Below are 21,125 nucleotides of genomic sequence, written 5' to 3'. Positions count from 1 at the left end.
GTTTTGGAGGCCTTACTCCATCTCGGAAAGGGTAAGTCTAGGAGGGTAACCGATTGGATTTTCGTATTAAGTTTTTTCACAAACTTCTCAAAAATCACAATTTTGGAGGGATGGGGGGTCGGGTTATGGTTTTTGGTACTTTTCAAAGTCTATCTTTTCAATATTTCAACATGATCCTCTGCTGCGATCGGCTTGCCGTTAAAAAATCGGCCCCGTTAGGGGTAGTACTTTTTGACAATTAAGCTTGTAGTGAAGACCGCAAGTCTTTATCTGTTGTAGTTTAGGAGTTGGTGTTAACTTGGGGTTAGGCTTTACTCTCCCACAAACGTTTCTTCAGTGAGGTCGGAGGGTGCGGCCGTACATTTCAGTGATACCAATACGTTTTCATTCTCTAGATTGCTTCTCTATCTTTTAGGAACAGTTAACTTTATAAAAATATCTCTATTCAAATCCATTCTACATCTGTTTGAAGATTGAAGTCAAAGGCACTTTTCATACTCTGGACTTAGAAATATTTTTTGAAATTTCTGACGCATGCGCAGTCACAAAAAAGGGCAGACATGCGCAGAAGAGAGAAAGGGCACCTCACTAACCCTCGTCAAAGTACACTACCATGTCCCAAACCCTGACCCTAACCCTGACCCTGACCCTAACCCAAACCCTAACCCTAACCCTAACCCTAACCCTAACCCAAACACTAACCTTAACCCTGACCCTAACCCAAACCCTAACCCTAACCCTAACCCTAACCCAAACCCTAACCTTAACACTAACCTTAACCCTGACCCTAACCCAAACACTAACCCTAACCCAAACCCTAACCCTAACCCAAACCCTAACCTTAACACTAACCTTAACCCTGACCCTAACCCAAACACTAACCCTAACCCAAACCCCAAATGTGTTAAAATTGTTGTTTTGGAGGCCTTACTCCATCTCGGAAAGGGTAAGTCTAGGAGGGTAACCGATTGGATTTTCGTATTAAGTTTTTTCACAAACTTCTCAAAAATCACAATTTTGGAGGGATGGGGGGTCGGGTTATGGTTTTTGGTACTTTTCAAAGTCTATCTTTTCAATATTTCAACATGATCCTCTGCTGCGATCGGCTTGCCGTTAAAAAATCGGCCCCATTAGGGGTAGTACTTTTTGACAATTAAGCTTGTAGTGAAGACCGCAAGTCTTTATCTGTTGTAGTTTAGGAGTTGGTGTTAACTTGGGGTTAGGCTTTACTCTCCCACAAACGTTTCTTCAGTGAGGTCGGAGGGTGCGGCCGTACATTTCAGTGATACCAATACGTTTTCATTCTCTAGATTGCTTCTCTATCTTTTAGGAACAGTTAACTTTATAAAAATATCTCTATTCAAATCCATTCTACATCTGTTTGAAGATTGAAGTCAAAGGCACTTTTCATACTCTGGACTTAGAAATATTTTTTGAAATTTCTGACGCATGCGCAGTCACAAAAAAGGGCAGACATGCGCAGAAGAGAGAAAGGGCACCTCACTAACCCTCGTCAAAGTACACTACCATGTCCCAAACCCTGACCCTAACCCTGACCCTGACCCTAACCCAAACCCTAACCCTAACCCTAACCCTAACCCTAACCCAAACACTAACCTTAACCCTGACCCTAACCCAAACCCTAACCCTAACCCTAACCCTAACCCAAACCCTAACCTTAACACTAACCTTAACCCTGACCCTAACCCAAACACTAACCCTAACCCAAACCCTAACCCTAACCCAAACCCTAACCTTAACACTAACCTTAACCCTGACCCTAACCCAAACACTAACCCTAACCCAAACCCCAAATGTGTTAAAATTGTTGTTTTGGAGGCCTTACTCCATCTCGGAAAGGGTAAGTCTAGGAGGGTAACCGATTGGATTTTCGTATTAAGTTTTTTCACAAACTTCTCAAAAATCACAATTTTGGAGGGATGGGGGGTCGGGTTATGGTTTTTGGTACTTTTCAAAGTCTATCTTTTCAATATTTCAACATGATCCTCTGCTGCGATCGGCTTGCCGTTAAAAAATCGGCCCCGTTAGGGGTTGTACTTTTCGACAATTAAGCTTGTAGTGAAGACCGCAAGTCTTTATCTGTTGTAGTTTAGGAGTTGGTGTTAACTTGGGGTTAGGCTTTACTCTCCCACAAACGTTTCTTCAGTGAGGTCGGAGGGTGCGGCCGTACATTTCAGTGATACCAATACGTTTTCATTCTCTAGATTGCTTCTCTATCTTTTAGGAACAGTTAACTTTATAAAAATATCTCTATTCAAATCCATTCTACATCTGTTTGAAGATTGAAGTCAAAGGCACTTTTCATACTCTGGACTTAGAAATATTTTTTGAAATTTCTGACGCATGCGCAGTCACAAAAAAGGGCAGACATGCGCAGAAGAGAGAAAGGGCACCTCACTAACCCTCGTCAAAGTACACTACCATGTCCCAAACCCTGACCCTAACCCTGACCCTGACCCTAACCCAAACCCTAACCCTAACCCTAACCCTAACCCTAACCCAAACACTAACCCTAACCCTAACCCTAACCCTAAACCCTAACCCTAACCCTAACCCTAACCCTAACCCTAACCCTAACCCTAACCCTAACCCTAACCCTAACCCTAACCCTAACCCTAACCCTAACCCTAACCCTAACCCTAAACCCTAACCCTAACCCTAACCCAAAAAAAAAATGTTCCTTTAAACTTTTTACAAGTACAATAAAATCATTTTTGGATTGAGTGCTAATCTATTTTAATTAGTTATTTTCTCATAGCCCTAAGTTTAACAATAGGGTAGGTTCTTAGCCATTACTTTTAAAAACATCCTTGTCTTGAATAGTTGATAAAACAAAGTTTTCCCAAAACAAGTTATGATAATAATTATAATAGAAAATGAGAAAAGCTCTTTCCAGCATATTGGTCACTCCAGCAAAAACAATTAACATAATTAAAGAAAATCTTTTCATACCTAGAATATTAACCATGTACATATAGGCAATGTACTTTTACAATTATTTGTCTAAGTCAATGCATGATTGGAGTATACCACCATTGTGGACCTAAATGTCAAGACTTCTGATTCCACATTGATGTTTTACCTCCTTTGATGTTAACTCACATGACCTACTTTAAAAACAAGATAATTACAGACAGATAACCAATCTCTAGATTATGGTCATGATGATGGACATATAGTTATAAACAGACCAGATTTTATCTGTATTCTTAGTCTACAATTCATTAGAACATAATTTCACATCAACACCAATGAAAAACAATCTATCATTGTCTCTTCCTATAACTTGTGGTTCACTTATATCATCTAAGAGGAAGGGCTTGCAACAACTCACTCGTTCTGAAACGTTCCAAAACCCATCTGTATATGCAACATCACTGAACAAATCAAGTAGTACCCAAGTGTACATTTTACCACGCCAATCATGTTCGAAAATGGATTTCACACGACCAAAGACCATATCATCTTCTTCCCTCACACAGGGATGCTGGTCTTTTAAATTCCTGACAAAGTAAACATGTGATGGTGACTGTTTATTGCTGGAAACTCGACTGGTTTTTCCGTCTACTTTTTTCTCTACACTCTTCAAAGCTAACCCTTGTTTGTTCATTCTTGAAGTTAATGCAAAGTCATAAACCTCAGACATGTCATCTAGAACCTTTTCCTCTAATAATGTTTGGGTCTTCTTCATGGTTTCCTTTTTGGGCTCATTTAAGTTGCAAATGTCTTCAAATTTACCAAGTGTTAAATCATCTGTATCAACAATGTCTGACATGAGCATAAAAACACACCAGTCATATATCTGAAAATTAAAACAAAATGTTCTATTAACATCTGGTATTTAATTTGATTGGGCTACTGAAAACTTGCATATTCGTGGAGATTTGATGTCGTGGTTTTGTCAAATCTCTGTATACAAAGCGTTAAAATATGATTCATGGTACATTTAAAATCGTGGTTTATCCGTACCCATGAAAACCACAAAAAATGGTATACAATGAATTATAATGAATCCACAGTAACCAGTTTCAGTAAAATTTTGGATTAGTTAATATAAAAAGTATTTTTTAATTTTATCTTTTTGATTGAATTTGATTCGTATACTCATTGAGATGAATTTAACATCACCTTTTCTGGCATGTAAAGAAAACAAAATTATAGTGTCTACAACAACGTATATAAATTCATATAAATATAAAAAAAAATGACAAAAATATCAATATCACATATTATAAACTCATCTGACAAAAATACCAGGATTAAAATTTGATAATTACACCAGACACGCTTTTTGTCTACAAAAGACTCATCAGTAAAGCTCAAATCAAAAAATGTTTAAGGTGGTACCTAACACTACAGGGAGATAACTTTGTTAAGTCGGCTAAATGTTTTAATTACGTTGTGTTGTAAAAGGAATATAAGCTTCTCAATGATCAAAATTAAATTTGTCAAACTGCTATATAACCAGTGTAATTTTTCTGACAAAACGCTTGGTTCAAAATGTTTGCAATTTTTATATTTTTGTTAAAGGGTCAATGTAAATACCCTGACAAAATGTTATGAAAATTAAACGAGCCAAATTAATTTGGGTGAAAGTGTTGGGTACCACCTTGAGGGCCAAATATCGTATAAAGTAAAGAGCGTCAAGGACCAAGAATTCCCAACACTTTGATGAAACATACCACCGTTCTTTTCAATTGGTATTTCACTACAGTTCTTTGAATAGTTTTATTTTTATTTAAATGCAAAACTTAAAAACAGACAAAAATTACTTTTCATGAGAACACAAATAAAATTTCAATAAAACTTATTTGGTGAATAAAAAATCCTGTAAATGTCATAATACATAAATGAGTAACGCCACCAAAATTCAAACTTATATGAGTTATATAATAAAAGTGAGAATGGTCAAAAGCAAATTCTCATTTTTTTTCTTTTTTCATGTTTGTTTCATGTTTATAGTAGGACAAAGACAGCTTAGTTGTAAGGATAATGGGAAATTTCTTTCAATCAAAGCAAGAGCTTCATGGGTTTCTTCCTGTAACTGTTCTAAATCAGCAACTTTGTATTCTTCTTTTGTAAGCTTTTTCAATACGTCAAACAACTTCAGCAATGTACGCTCTTGTGCTGGTCCCAACAAACCATGCAAACACCATGCAGCAGCATTACTTGTGACAAACTGAAAGAAATACATATTAATATAAATGTTTACATATGAAATGTATGAAAGATGGACATGTTGATTCTAAGTTGTAACTATAGAATTAAAGATTGACACAATTTTTGCAACTTTAGACAGTAGAATACAGTTTACATGGTATATTTACAACTGGCTCACACTTAAGTTGAGTACCAGTATGATCATGACACATATATTTGTCTCATTGACTCTCATTACCATGATAACACCATAAATTAATTCTAAATTAAATAAAGGGCTGTGGTTTAGCGCATGATACGCCCGTTGCTCTTTTAATTTGTATTTTATGCTTTAAATGAATTTATATGATGAACTAGAAATATATATATACAACTCTAAAGAGATGTTACATTAATATATTCACCAAAGTTTCATAAAATCCACGTGTTTTAAGTATAAAAATTCATTATTTAAGAAAACGAAAAATCTCAAATTTTTAAAAATGGAAAGGGAGCTTATGTCAATAGATATAAACAATTTATCAAAGTGGCATAAAATTTTGTGAATTGTCCCAAAATTGGAAAATCCTCTCTTTATTAAGCATAAAAATTCATAACACAGAAATGTAAAATCTGAACTTTATAAAAATTGAAATGGAGCTTGTACATTAACATGATCAATAGATATAAACAATTAACCAAAGTTTAATGAACAAATGGTGAAAGCCTTTTTGAGTTATTGTCCGAAGTGTTGATAATCCCCTTTTTAATGAATAAAGTCCCATAAATCCCAAACTTAAAATCTGAAATTTATAAAAGTTGAAAGGGAGCTTACATCAATAGATATAAACAATTCACCAAAGTTTCATTGACATAAAAATGGTGAAACAGTGTGTACACCATATACAAATGTAAAAACAAATTTCTCACGCCGAATAAATATATATATAAACATAATATATATGTGTGTAATTCCAGTTACCATACAATGTGCCGTTTCAAAACGTCATCTTTTTGAAATTAGCAATTAAAATATGTTTCTAGTATCCATTTCTCAAAAAAAGAAGATTACGCATGGACAAATATCCAATTGTTCAAAACATTTGAAAAAAAATAGACAAAAGTTTTGTTATTCCACTCTTGACGATGCAAATTTAAGCAGGGCTGCAATTTGGGTAATATATATATGAATTGAAAATCAAATTGGTGTACCTATATAACATGTATAATAAAGAAGCATACAACTACAAAATAAACACAAAATGGAAATATTTGTCTTGATCATAAAAAAAACTTAGTTGAAAAAACTGTCAAAAATAGGTGCAATTTGGGTACCGTCACGTAGTTAATAAAATGCTATAAACATAATGTAGCTCAATGTAATTTATGTAACTGGAACCACACATTCTATATTATTACAACATACCTGAAGTTTCCCATGCATAGTTCTAAGTGTCCATGGCTTGGAGAAATGTTTATCTGGGTGGTAGTCAAAACCAGGTGGGTATTGCAAACTTTTGGCTCTCTTATCTGCAAGTGCTAGAGCTGTACGATCTAACCTCCAAGGGGAAGGTGGTAATACACATTGTTCAACATTATTACTCTTTTTCTTTTTGTGCTGCACATTATTCGGAGTAACTGATTTTCTTTTCTGACCCACTACTGCATTGCTGACAACATTGTCTGTTGAGTCTTCCGTCACATCTGTATTTTCTTTCACCCACGTGTCTTTAAAACGATCAAATTCTTGTTCGCATAGCCTTACTTTCTTACAATCATCTTTTCCAGTAATTGTATCCAAAACATTACCAATTACATCAGCAATTGTGTGCATTCCATCTGGTTGCATCTGTTCTGATCTATTGTGATATGGCAGTTTCATGAAGCTGTATGTACCTTTCAAACCCGTTCTTTTTTGCATATTGTTTTTTTGGTTTTTGTTTGGTAGATCATCATACTGCTTCCTTAGGTCAGACTCTTCTTCGTTGGTATACATGTGCTCAGTTGTTGAAGATTCTTCCCTCTTTGATGCATAGTTTGTGGTATCTGATCGTAGATGATGGTTGGTAGGTAAAAATGATCTGTTGCTTAAGTGGACAACTTTGTGAGGGTTTTTACAGTATTCCCCAGTTTCTCTGCAGTATGGGCATCCTCTTAATGCTGCCTGACTTGACACATGTAACAGCTTGCCAAATGCTGGTATATCACACTGGTATTGTAAAAGTGCCACTTTAACTTTGCATGGTGCTCCTTTGTAGGTGTTAAAAAGTTTACATTCAGATAATGTCAATAGTTCATCAACAATTAATTCTAAATACGGATCAAGATGTTTTGGTTCTTCTGTTTTGGTTCCAGGAATAATACCAACAAGCATCATTGGGCCAAGAATTTGTCTAACATTTACAGGCAAATTTAACCATGTCAAAATTAGCGGCCACATTGACTTTTGGGTAGCCATACTTTTATTCGGGTTAAGTCCATCTGTAAATAAAGCTAATGGAACAGTTAAAGATTCCTCCATGTTTTCAAAGACTCCCCCTTCTTCATACCAAGATTCATATATGGATCCATCTATAAAATCGCCAAGTTTTCCATTTGCAACCTCCTGTTTGGAATATAAAAGTTTACAGACATTGTCTGTGCCATACCACCTAGTTAGTCTAGGACCTAAGGGCATATAGGTAATCGTCTTTCTTGGATTCTGTGAGTTGGTCAAGTACCTATCCTCATCACAAACAGAACACTTTATATTGTCTGAATGTTCTAGTCTAAATATCTGGCAGTCATTGACACAACAATGATAGGTTGTTGTTGGTATTAAAAGGTGTTTCACCATGTCATGCGCTTCTTTGTAACTTTTGGGTAGCTTGTTTGGTTGAGGCAGTACTTTTTTTTCATATGACAAACACATGCTCACTGCAGACTTTGACATGCCATTGTTCGAGCAAAATGTCACAAAATGGCGCAACACTGATTGGAGGATTGAAGTTTTACTTCCATCATACAATGGTTCATTAAGTCTGGGTTCCTCATATGGTCTGGTAGTGAAGTTTATTGTGGGCTCCTCATTTTTCCATGAAGTGTTCATTACGTTTATCATCTTTGCCTGGTGTCTTCTATTAGCCCTATCACCAGTGAGACCACCTAAAGAAAAAAAATTGAATAAACAAATATCTTTAACTATGCAATGGCATATGATATATGTGTTATTAAAAAAAAAACACTATATTGTACCATGGAAGTGTTAAAAACAGGAATATTTTATAAAAACAAGTCAACAGTTAAATTAATATTTAGTAAACAGATATTTTTTTACATTTGCATAGAAGTATTCGAGAGGTTGCCAGCTGTTCAACAAATATTGGAGTCCACCTGATTCAAGATATGTTTCCAGAATTAAAAAAGACTCCAAGATCAACAAAGAAACTTGCAGCCGCCATATCCAGCAGAAGAAGAAACAAAAGGCAGTACTTGCAACTGAAGTAGGCATACAACTAATATAAATTACCTTCCAAACTTTTTTGGGACCCTAATCAACTCACTGCTTTAAGCAATTTTGTTATAACTATTTTATATTTAAGTATTTAGTATAGTACATTATTGATTTATACGTAAAAAAATCAACAGATTTTATCAGGACGAGGCTTTACTCAAACAAGTATCTTTGAAAATTACCTACGCATGTACCAGTCATCCAGTAATGTTGAAAACAAGGCTTATTTTAAATATTATTAATTAATTTAACTTTATTTCAGTAACTTTTCTAAATATCATTCTTATATGTCATGTGTCCCACTATACAGATTTTACTACCTTTAACAAATTGTCAAGTTGTCTGGTTTATTTTCCCAATTGGCCTCTATCATGTCCATAGCTATTCATTTTTTCTATTAACAAAATTAATTATATGAACTTCTATATTTTTAGAGACAAAGCAGGCAGTCAAGGCAAAACTGGAAAAAGACTACTGAAAGACCGCAAGGATCAAAAGTAAGTACCATCAACTTTCTCAGTTTCTGTGTACAGCCTTGCAATTCAGAACTTTAGATAAAGTTAAAACTTAATTGTAATTGGCAAAATAGTTGTATGAATTTGGAAGGAGAACACTCATTGAAGCCCTTGATTCAAAATTTGAAGAAAATTTAAGAATATTTAAAAAAAAAATTACATGCACTTAACAAAAAAATTAGATTTTAAGTTAGATTGAGAATTTAATTTTAGTATCATACTGAAAATAATATAGTTTTACCACTTAACATGCTTAAACATGTTCAATGCAATGATGATTTCCCTTTAAATAAATAAACAATTTTTTGTAGAATACTGTGTTTAATTTAATTTTGGATGTAAGGTGTCGTCTGATTGGCTGACATTATCAATGTTTTTTCATGGTTATACTGTTTTAAATTTAGAATTAAATTAGAAGAAATGACTATAATTTTATTTGGTCTTTTTACTGCTTAATTACCCACTACATGCGTTATTCAATGTGCACCAAATGTTTTATGTTATTTCTTCATAGACAGAAAAAAATATTAGTCATCTCTTAATAAATATTAGCAATAGGGATTATAACTTACAACAACAAATAGGCTTTGTTTTTATGATCAGAGTACTGTAAATCACAGGTAGTCATGCATGGTAGTAAACATTGTCAACATGGTCAAGTTTTATTTTTTTAAATATATATCTATATTTGTAGCATACTATTACTTAATCAGTGTAATACCGACTCAATAAACATGACGGTTATAAAGTCCAGTAACTTAACCAGAGTAACCAAAACATTAGTTTAATTGAATAGACATAAATAACAACATTAAGTTTTGCAATATCAAAATGATCAAAAGTTATCAAAGGTCATGAAGGTACAAACATGACAAATGTACCAGGATTTTAATTTAATACGCCAGATGCACGTTATGTCTACATAAGACTAATCAGACTCAGTGACGCTCAAATCAGAAATATTTATAAACCTAAACAAGTAAAAAGTTGAAGAGCATTGAGGATCCAAAATTCCACAAAGTTGTGCCAAATACTGCTATTTATTGTTAATTCACATTCATAAGACAAAAGAAGAAATACTATGCAACAGTTTTCTTTTATTCATAATTCTCTTTTTTTCCAGATTACAACTTAATGTGCCCATTGGTTCACCACCAAGTATAGAAACTACAGAAGACTTGGTGTCTTTGTCCCCAAGGCCAGCATCGCCTTATCCAAATGAACAAGATTCATTTGAAGAGACCACTACAGTGGAAGAGACCCTCAACATAACAACTATAGAAGAGAGCTTCAACATGTCACCATTGAGCTCACCTACTAGTGATATTCCTTTAGCACGTTTAGCAGCTAAAGACCTATCTATTGAAGACTGTGACACATCAGATGAAGAAATGGACAAAAGGCTGATAGACTTTGTCAGGCATTAAATTACATTTGTGTAGTCCACTGACAATTACTGAAATCTGTATCAAATAGTAAATGTATTTCTAGTTTGTACATACATGTATATAGCATATGATTATTTATAAGCCTAGGTACTTAATATATTATAAATTGTTGGAATTAAATTGAATTATTCATTGAACATTAACATGCTTTATTCCACAGGGGTATACATGTACATGTATTTGTTTTATTTGTGTTCATATGTAAGACATTCGGATTGTAATAACTTGCATCAGTTCAAATGTTTTTTGTCTTCTTTTCAAGAACTTTTTTAAACTATAATAAATTTGAAATTGGTCTTACTTAAGATAATAGTCAGAGCTGATAAACAAATATTTTTTCATTTAAATTAGTGCTATATCATGAATATGTGCATGCATGGACACTTATTTTCATTATAAATAAATATTTAAATGATAATGAGTAGTTATTATTGCTTCTTTTTTATAACCTTTGATTTACAAACATTTTATACATGTTGTACTTGAAGTGTTTTTTCAGTTATTGCAGATGATGTTATAAAATCTGATGCATGTCTATTCAATCCATTAAACATGTTGAAATAAGCATATGCTTATTTGAATACAAAGTGTCTGGAGTAGACTGAATAAAATTTGTATCCAATATGAAAAAGGAATATCATAAGAATATCCGACTTAAATTTATTTGATGAAATATCATTTTTTCGCAATGCATTAATACTAGAAAGTATATTATCAGAGTTTTATTGAAAATCTTATGCGAATCTAGTATGCCAAAAAAAAAATCAATGGAGGAAAGGATTAATACAATACATTTTCATTTTTATTGAAATCATAAACAAGAGTGCACAGGCTGAAATGTCTCACCTTCTTTACTAATCATAGATATTATGTTGATAGACCAAATAAAAAGTTGTTAATGCTTTTGTCATTTTGGTCTTTTGTGGATAGTTGTCTTATTGGCAATCATACCACATCTTCTTTTTTATATTGTAAAGCTTTATTACAACTATCACATAAACTCAACATTAAGCAAGAAAACAAAACATTGATCAATGAACCATGAAAATGAGGTCAAGGTCAGATGAACCATGCCAGGCTGACATGTTCAGCTAACAATTCATCAATACAACAAATATAGTTGACTTATTGCTTATAAATTCAGAAAAACAGACCAAAACACAAGAACTTAACACTGAGCAATAATTCGTGAAAATGAGGTCAAGGTCAATTAAAACCTGTGTAACAGACATATAGATCAAAAAAAAATTCCATACACCAAATATAGTTGACCTAATGCATAAAGTATTAGAAAAATAGACCAAAACTCAAAAACTTCACTTTGACCACTGTACCATGAAAATGAGCATGATGAGGTAAAGGTCAGATGACACCTGTCTGCTAGGCATGTAAACTTTACAATCATTCCATACACCAAATATCATGAATATAGTAGACCTATTGCATAAAGTATAAGAAAAACAGACCAAAACAGAAAAACTTAACTATAACCACTGAGCCACGAAAAGTGTTTTGATGATGGTGATGTGTTTGTAGATCTTATTATAATGAACATATTTTCTACTTACACAATTTTCTTAATCTATAATAAACTTTAGTTAAAGAGGAGAATATTTACCAATTTAATGAAAGTTGTTAAAAAGTGTGTATAAAGGGTAATAATGCTTTGGGGGATCAACTGACCATTTTGGTCATGTTGACTTATTTGCAGATCCTACTTTGCTGTCAGAACATTAATGCTGTTTACCAATGTTTACAGTTTACATCAATCTACACGCATGACAAGTATAATGATATTCAAGATAATAAACAAAATTTATTCAAAAATTACAAATTGGAGGGTAACAACCCAACAACCAGTTGTCCAAATCATCTGAAAACTTCACAGGAGATAACGTATTGTTATGCGCTTACTTTTCTACATTGGTTAGAGGTATAGGGGGAGGGTTGAGATGTCACAAACATGTTTAACCCTGCCACATTTTTGCGCCTGTCCCAAGTCAGGAGCCTCTGGCCATTGTTAGTGTTGTATTATTTTAATTTTAGTTTCTTGTGTACAATTTGGAAATTAGTATGACGTTCATAATCACTGAACTAGCATATATTTGTTTACGGGCAAGCTGAAGAACGTATCAGGGTGTGTGAATTTCTTGCTACACTGAAGACCTGTTGGTGACCTTCTGCTGTTGTTTTTTTATTTGGTCTGGTTGTTGTCTCTTTGACACATTCCCCATTTACATTCTCAATCTTAGTGACTTTATAAACAATTAAACCCTGTCAGATTTGCTCTAAATATTTGGTTTCAGATTTATAAGCCAAAATCTACGTTTCAATCTTATGTTCTACTTTTATCCATGGTGTCCATCTCAATTGGTTGGCTGGGTCAACGGACACATTTTTAAAACTAATAATTACCGTTACCTTTCTCCTTTGAACTGTTTTACATTGTCTTATCAGGGCCTGGTATAGCTGACTATGCGGTATGGGCTTTACTCATTGTTGTAGGCCGTACGGTGACCTATAGTTGTTAATGTTTGTGCCATTTTGGTCTTTTGTGGATAGTTGTCTCATTGGCAATCATACCACATCTTCTTTTTTAAAACTATAACATGTATAAAGGACAATAACTCATTAAGGGGTCAACTGACCATTTGGTCATTCTGACTTATTTGTAGACCTTACTTTTCTGAGCATCATTGCTGTGAACAGTTTATCTTTATCTATAAAAGTATTCAAGATAATAATCAAAACAGCAAAATTTCCTTAAAATTACCATTTTCAGGGGCAGCAACCCAATTTGGTTATTGGAATGACCTGAAAGTTTCAGGGTTGATAGATCTTGACCTAATTTACAATTTTTCCCTTCCCCCAGATTTGCTCTAAATGCATTGGTTTCAGAGATATATAAGCTATATTTTCTTACCAAACAATTGGACTCTCTTGGCCTGTTGTATCTTGTCTTTCAGCTGTGCAAAGTGGAAATCAAACATCTTGACCTACAATGTACATGTACAAATAAAAGTAAAAAAGTTTAATAGTGAGAGAGAAACTGAACTCTAAAGAAAAAAGTAGTTTCTAAGATATGGAACATATCTTTATTTGCTGTTTTTCCTATAAATTCGTTCCACCTGAAAATCTTTTATTTGTATTTACCAGCAAAATTTTATTTTATTTTATTTTTTCGTTCCTACCAAAAATCTTTTACATTCATTGACATTGTTATATTTGTATTTCCTGCACAAAACTTTTTTTTAACGGAATCCTCGGGTTTATCTTTACCGTATAATTTCTAGTCTGTTTGGTATCACATGAGCGTTTGACATGAACACTTGTGTTTAGAGTTTCAAAGCATTTGTTTCAAATCGATGTTGAACGCTTTGAAATCATTTTACGACGTACTTTACTCTGTTTCTTTATACTTGAAGAGCAGGGTTCATTTACAAAAAAGTTTGTTTCATAAAAAATTATCAACGTGTGTATAAACTATTTTATAAACGGACGTTGTATTCTATATCATATATTCATTTTGTGATCCGTTGATCAGGATGATTATATTAACAATGCCTTCAACCAGCATTGCTACATTATTTACATCTGACATGAACCAAAGATGACAAAAGCCTGTAAAATGGAGAATATTTGGCAGTAAAATCGTCCAAGTTTTCCATACAGATCATTTATAAATAAAATGTAAAATATGTGACAATTGAGTTTTATGTCTTGTAGCATTTTTTATTGGAAACGTAGGTACACACAAAAATTTAAACACTCTAGGGACTTTTTCTACTAGTAACCTATGTCTGCCTGGACATATTTTACCAGGACAACCTGAAGGCTAACTTTATAAATGCTACCCTCTTTTATTCAATTGCGCATGTAAATGGCCAAGACAAATATTTACTTAGTTCACAAATTGTTAAGTCAATGGGAGGGACATTTTGACTTACATGTACATGTAAACATGTGAAACAGTGCTTATTATATGATAAAAAAAACCTTTAGAAAAAAGGGGGAATAGAAACACATTTTTTTTTGGCATTGGCCTCAAGATGTTACATAATAATTTTTTTATTATATTTTGTGTTCATATATTTGAAAATTGCACATTTTTTTTAATACAAGCACATGACATTACAGCGTAAGAAACAGAATCCTTGTTTTTATTGGCCAACTGAAGTATGTCTTCAACAGACACGTTTAGCGTGCGTCATGTTGTCATATTTTTTTTCGAATTGCTCGAGATTTATCATAACATACATTGAATTAAAACGAAAGTGAATGTCCGATAAAAATATTGAATAGAAGCATGTTTTCAGCTTCTTTTGCATAGCTGAGGGAAAGATATGATGATAACAACACTCAGCCAGTGTTTTTAGAAAGCGTCCGTCGAACGCATGGGCGTGTTTGCGTACCTCAACGAGAACATAATTTGCTAATAAACACAGGACTTCGTCAAAAACTGAATCAGTTGCCGTTAGAAATTGTGAAAGGTCAAATCAATTAATGAAATGATATGTAATTGAAAACCAAAAGTTCTAATAAGGGATGAATTAACCCAGATTTATGTAAATTGAATAAAACAAAAACATTCAAGTATAGTAAGAGTTTATATACTATTTTTTTTTCGTTTTACGGGTATTGAGTGAATACAAACACAGGTACTCCTCTCAGAATTTTTAAATAAAGGTATATAAGAGACAAAAGATCTGAGACGAGTGCTTGGGAATGCACATATATCCGTTATATACAGTTTACATTATAAGTTGTGAGAAATTACAAAACTGGCAGAAGGTTAAAAACGGGACACAAATTAAACCTAAAATTGCTCGTCGGTGCATTAAGAACATAAAACAGCTATAGCACATATTATTCAAAGAAAGAAACATACTTATTAAAGATGGAAAAACAGACGGGGTTGATATAGCCTAAATATTCAATAGTGTGTTGATGCACATGGTGAAAAAAACCAATACATTAAGGAGCTTGGTGGTGAAAAACCCAATTTGATATTTACTTGAGGGGTGAATTGGAATTGATAATGCAATTGAAAATCTTTATCACCCAATTACATAAGAAAATGGTGGGTAAAAACCCCAATTTGTGAATTCTTATCTGGAGCTCTGAGATTATGATTTCATCATATGAACATCAGGCACAATTCTTCCCGGTAGGGGTTTAGTATCATACCATCATAACATATATGAGAAGAACATAACCCGCGTCATGCCATACTGTTTTTAGAATAAATGTGTAAATAAAAGTTCCAACGCAAAGACCTTATCATCAGTGACTCAATATTAACGCCAAAATATGCAATCTTTAACACAATACATGTATATTCATCATGTTCATGCGGTTAAAACATACATTTTTTATATTATCATGCCATCAATTGATACATGTACAATGTATCATGTGTATGTTGAAACTTCACAAATGGACACGCCTAACTGGCTTGGCGAAAGGTAGTAATCAGTCAAACAAACTTAACAACAGAAAAACAAAATAGAAATGATGTGAAACTCATTATTTACAATGTAATTATTGTAATTGATCATTAATGTATAACCCTGGTACATTTTATGTATGTGCCTGTCCCAAGTGACGCCAGGAGCCTGTAATTCAGGCGTTGTCATATATATGTTTAACTGAATGTGTTACATATTTGTTTTTCGTTATAAATACGGCCGTTAATTTCTTGTTTATATTATTTTACATTGTTTTATCAGGGCCTTTTAAAGCAGACTATGTGGTATGGGCTTTGCTCGTTGTTGAAGTCTGTACCATAACTTATAGTTGTTAATGTCTGTGTCATTTTGGTCTCTGGACATTTGTCTCATTGGCCATCATGCCACATCTTCTTTTGTTACATGTTAATAATTAGAACCTTATATAAGTACCTTTAATATTGTACATGTTGTAAGGACATTGAACTAATGTCAGTATGAAAAATATTAAAAAGTGGTGTTCGTATAGAATCAGCATATGTATTCATCCTTGTATTTTTTATAATGAAGTACAAGATAATTGTGAAAGTCTGTGCGGAATTGTTTTAGGGTTTGTCTGACATTTGATCAGTCAGACATAGTTTGGGATACACTGACTGGAATAAAGTACAAATGAAGTATATAACTTAAAAAACAAAATATCAAAAGTATAGATAAATTTATTCAACCCCACAAACAAAACATTTCATTGGACCTAATATTTGTAAATTACAAGTTTATCAAAAGTTTTTCAGTTTTCCCAGGACATGATTGGTCATGCTGGTCCGGTAAAGATCAACATTAATATTTTTGACAGGACCAAAGGAACTTTTACCAGACCGAGGCTACAGACAAAGCTGAGTCCATTGGCTCTAGTACCTGTTCACACCCAGGGTCAATTGGCCTTGATTTTTATTTTTATTCTTCATGTTGTATAGGTGCATTATGTTTATTATTTGAACAGAAAATATTTTGGTTTTGACTTTTGAGAAAAATTTACTGAATATTTGTTTTGCCACAACCAATTTATTTAATATTTTACCCTAGATTTGCATGATCCACATGTACTAGAATTCTGGAATTCAAAATGTACAATGCATCTTTTTTTTATGTCTCTTAACCTTTATGGAAAAGTGTTTCTTGAATTAGTGATTTAGAAAATCACTCATTTCAGTAAGTCTTCTGACTGGTATACAGTTTTGTAATTTGAAGTTTAGTATGTACAATGTATACATATATGACGTTCATTATCAGTGAAGTTACTGAACTAGCTAGTATATATATTTGTTTAGGACGCGCTGAAGGACGCCTTCAGGTGGGGATATTATTGCTGCATTAGAAACCTATTGGTGACCTTCTCATGCTTCTGCTGTTCTCTTTGACATATTATGGGCTGATCCATGGACACTCTGGCCACTCTTTCATGGAAAACAAATGGATGATTTATATACATGTATATAGGGTCAAATCACTGTAGAGTGAAGCATGACTGAAGAGGCCCACCTTATGGCAGTCAGCACCCCCTCCCTATATGAAAAGTTCTGGATCCACCACTGCATATTCCAGGATTCACAATTTCTATTTTCTATTTTTTTTTGGCATATACTTTTTTACAATTTACAGTTTGTACAATGTACATCATTGCTTTTATTTAATTTCAAGGCCAAGCTGACTTGTTTATAAAAACAAAAACGAAAAGAAAGTTTTCAATATCAAACCACAAAAAACAAGTATCACAACAGTCAGTAAATCAATGAGAATTAAAGTACTCTATACTTCTTCTTCTTTAGGGTATCAGAAGTCCATCATTATCTGAAGATTATTTACTGTTTTTGGCTGTAACAAGCCTTCAACTTTAAAATGTTTCAAATTAGTTTGAAGAATATACACCATATAAAACTCTGAATAAGTTCATTCTACTTCAATTTCGTGAATATTCATATATATTTTTATGTTTTTAAATGTAGGGCGAACGGTGACTCTATACCATGTAGGGGCGAACGGACCTGATATCGCTGCAGTGCAACATGTGCAAGTAGGCGATACAAAACATAATGATTCATGCAATATAATGCTTTCATAAACTTAATAAATCTTACCTGTAGAAAGTCATAAGTTTCTCTGTCTTTAAAGGTTACTGATATATCCAATTTATATCGATGGTCTAATAAATATGAGAAATTAATTTTTGTACGAACGGATGCTGAAGATGAAAATATCAAATATGGCGCTTGTTCCTATACCACGTGATTACTGTATGCCGAACAGGAGGGGACCACATACGGGATCTCTTTTTATACAAAGGCTGTCAATCGTATTTTTAAAAATCATTTGTCAAACTAATATTAACAAAAATTCGATTGTTTGATTCCACATGCATGACAATTAAATTTACGCGATATCACACAATAACGGTCTTAATTTTATAGAGGTTTCCCTAGTTTCGCATCAATAGCTAATCATTTGGAAAAGTTTAAAACAATGATTTTTAATAGAATTTTCTAAATCTTTATTTTTTTGGAATTTTTGAGAATGATATCATACAGATAGGAGTTTGTAATAGTTGATCACATTAAAACAAACTTATTTTCGATCGTAAAACTTGGTGTTGATTAAATTGTAGATCTCGTAACGTTCTGATTTTTCAAGTAAAAGCTACGCTTCACATTTCTCTATAAACCGTGCATCAATATTTTAATGTTTTATATACATTTCTTAAATGTCACGTGTTTTGTTCATTCATTTGTTAAAAATTGTGAAACATGCGACTTTACTTATAATATACGCATTTAACTAAATTCGATAAAATTTGAAAAAAATAAACGACATCAATCAAAATTGTTTTGCTTGAGTGATTTACCTATACAAAGCTCTGGTCTCAACGATGTTTAAAACGAATTGATGCCAGTTTGAAATAGTTTAACGGGGGCGTGGCCTATTAGTTTGACGTACATTACCACTAACTTGATTTCAATTGATTCACCGCAAAGAAATCTATTTGACTGGCGTTAAAATGAATTGAAATGAATTGAAATGAATTGAAATTATTTTTTAATTTTTGTCAATCTTTATCAAATGACAATCAATCTCATTTAAATAGCGTTAACACGTTTTTGTCCGTTCAAGCTAAATTCGGGTTACTAGTGCCCTAACCTTAACCCTAACCTTAACCCTAACCCTAACCCTAACTCTTAGCCTAACCTTAACCCTAACCTTAACCCTAACCTTAAATCTGAACCGAACCCTAACCTTTACCCTAACCTTAACCCTAACCTTAACCCTAACCTTAACCGTACCCTAACCATAACCTTACAGTCCTTGGATGGTGTAAACTTCCCACTAACACCATACACCATAACACCATACACCATACACCATTACACCATACACCTTGTACCATTACACCATACACGTTACAACTTTGCACCATACACCTTACACATTACACCATACACCATTACCCATTCTATCTACACGATCCGAAATTACCCATATTGCAATTAAATTTCCAATATTAAGATTATTATTATTGTTTATGTTTACAATTTGAAAAAAACAAAATAAAAAAAACTTTGTTTTCAACTAATGAAATGTCGTACACCATCATTCACACCATTCCCGATCACACGTTCCACAATCACACCATTCCCCATACACCATTACACCATTCCCCTTACACCATACACCATTGCACCATACACCTTACACCATTGCACCATACACCATACACCATTACACCATACACGTTTTTTGTGGAAGTTTACACCATCCAAGGGCTGTAACCATAACCCTGACCCTAACTCTAACCCTAACCCAAACCCTAACCTTAACCCTAACCTTAACCCTGACCCTAACACAAACGCTAACCCTAACCCAAACCCGAAATATGTTAACATTGTTGTTTTGGAGGCCTTACTCCATCTCGGAAATGGTAAGTCAAGGAGGGTAACCGATTGGATTGTCGTATTAAGTTTATCACAAACTCCTCAAAAATCACAGTTTTGGAGGGATGGGGGGTCGGGTTATGGTTTTTGGTACTTTTCATAGTCAATCTTTTCAATATTTCAACATGATCCTATGCTTCGATCGGCTTGCCGTTGAAAAATCGGTCCCGTCAGGAACAGTACTTTCGGACAATTAAGCCTATATTGAAAACCGCAAGTCTTTATCTGTTGTAGTTTAGGAGTTGGGGATAACTCAGGAATAGGCTTTACTCTCGCACTAACGTTTCTTCAGTGAGGTCGGAAAGTGTGGACGTACATTTCAGCGATACCAATAAGTTTTCATCCTCTAGATTGCCTTGCCATCTTTTAGGAACAGTTAACTTTATGAAAATATCGCTATTCAAATCCATTCTACATCTGTTTGAAGATTGAAGTCAAAGGCACTTTTCATACCCTGTACTTAGAGAAAAAAAATTGAAATTTCTGACGCATGCGCAGTCACAAAAAAGGGCAGACATGCGCAGAAGACAGAAAGGGCACCTCACTTACCCTCGTCAAAGTACACTACCATGTCCCAATCTTTACCCTTACCCTAATCCTAACCCTAAGCTTAACCCTAACCTTAACCCTGACCCTAAACCTAACCTTAACCCTAACCTTAACCCGAAACTTAACCCTAACCTTAACCCTAACCTTAACCCTAACCCTAACCCTAACTCTTAGCCTAACGCAAACCCTAACCTTAACCCTAACCTTAAACCTGAACCTTTACCCTAACCCTTACCCTAACCTTAACCCTAACCTTAACCCTAACCTTAACCGTAACCCTAACCATAAACTTAACCCTAACCCTGACCCTAACTCTAACCCTAACCCAAACCCTAACCTTAACCCTAACCTTAACCCTGACCCTAACACAAACACTAACCCTAACCCAAACCCGAAATATGTTAACATTGTTGTTTTGGAGGCCTTACTCCATCTCGGAAATGGTAAGTCAAGGAGGATAACCGATTGGATTGTCGTATTAAGTTTATCACAAACTCCTCAAAAATCACAGTTTTGGAGGGATGGGGGGT

General features: G+C 33.9%; 2 protein-coding genes across 2 annotated transcripts; one reads left to right on the top strand and one right to left on the bottom strand.

Moving 5' to 3' along the window:
- Positions 1–4,960: 4,960 nt before the first annotated feature.
- LOC134694572 (uncharacterized) lies at positions 4,961–18,491 on the bottom strand. Its single transcript, XM_063555587.1, has 4 exons — positions 18,202–18,491; positions 13,540–13,612; positions 6,587–8,304; positions 4,961–5,200 (listed from the first exon to the last, which is right to left on the bottom strand). The coding sequence occupies exons 2-4, from the start codon at positions 13,604–13,606 to the stop codon at positions 4,961–4,963; spliced, it is 2,025 nt and encodes a 674-aa protein (XP_063411657.1). The 5' UTR covers positions 13,607–13,612; positions 18,202–18,491.
- On the top strand, positions 8,485–10,595 carry LOC134695275 (uncharacterized). Its single transcript, XM_063556495.1, has 3 exons — positions 8,485–8,642; positions 9,088–9,150; positions 10,292–10,595. The coding sequence occupies exons 1-3, from the start codon at positions 8,545–8,547 to the stop codon at positions 10,593–10,595; spliced, it is 465 nt and encodes a 154-aa protein (XP_063412565.1). The 5' UTR covers positions 8,485–8,544.
- Positions 18,492–21,125: the final 2,634 nt, after the last annotated feature.

The sequence above is a fragment of the Mytilus trossulus genome, chromosome 13, assembly GCF_036588685.1.
Source record: "Mytilus trossulus isolate FHL-02 chromosome 13, PNRI_Mtr1.1.1.hap1, whole genome shotgun sequence".
NCBI lineage: Eukaryota > Metazoa > Mollusca > Bivalvia > Mytilida > Mytilidae > Mytilus > Mytilus trossulus.
The sequence above is the reverse complement of the archived record's forward strand: the minus strand, read 5'-3'. Positions and strand labels throughout refer to the sequence as shown.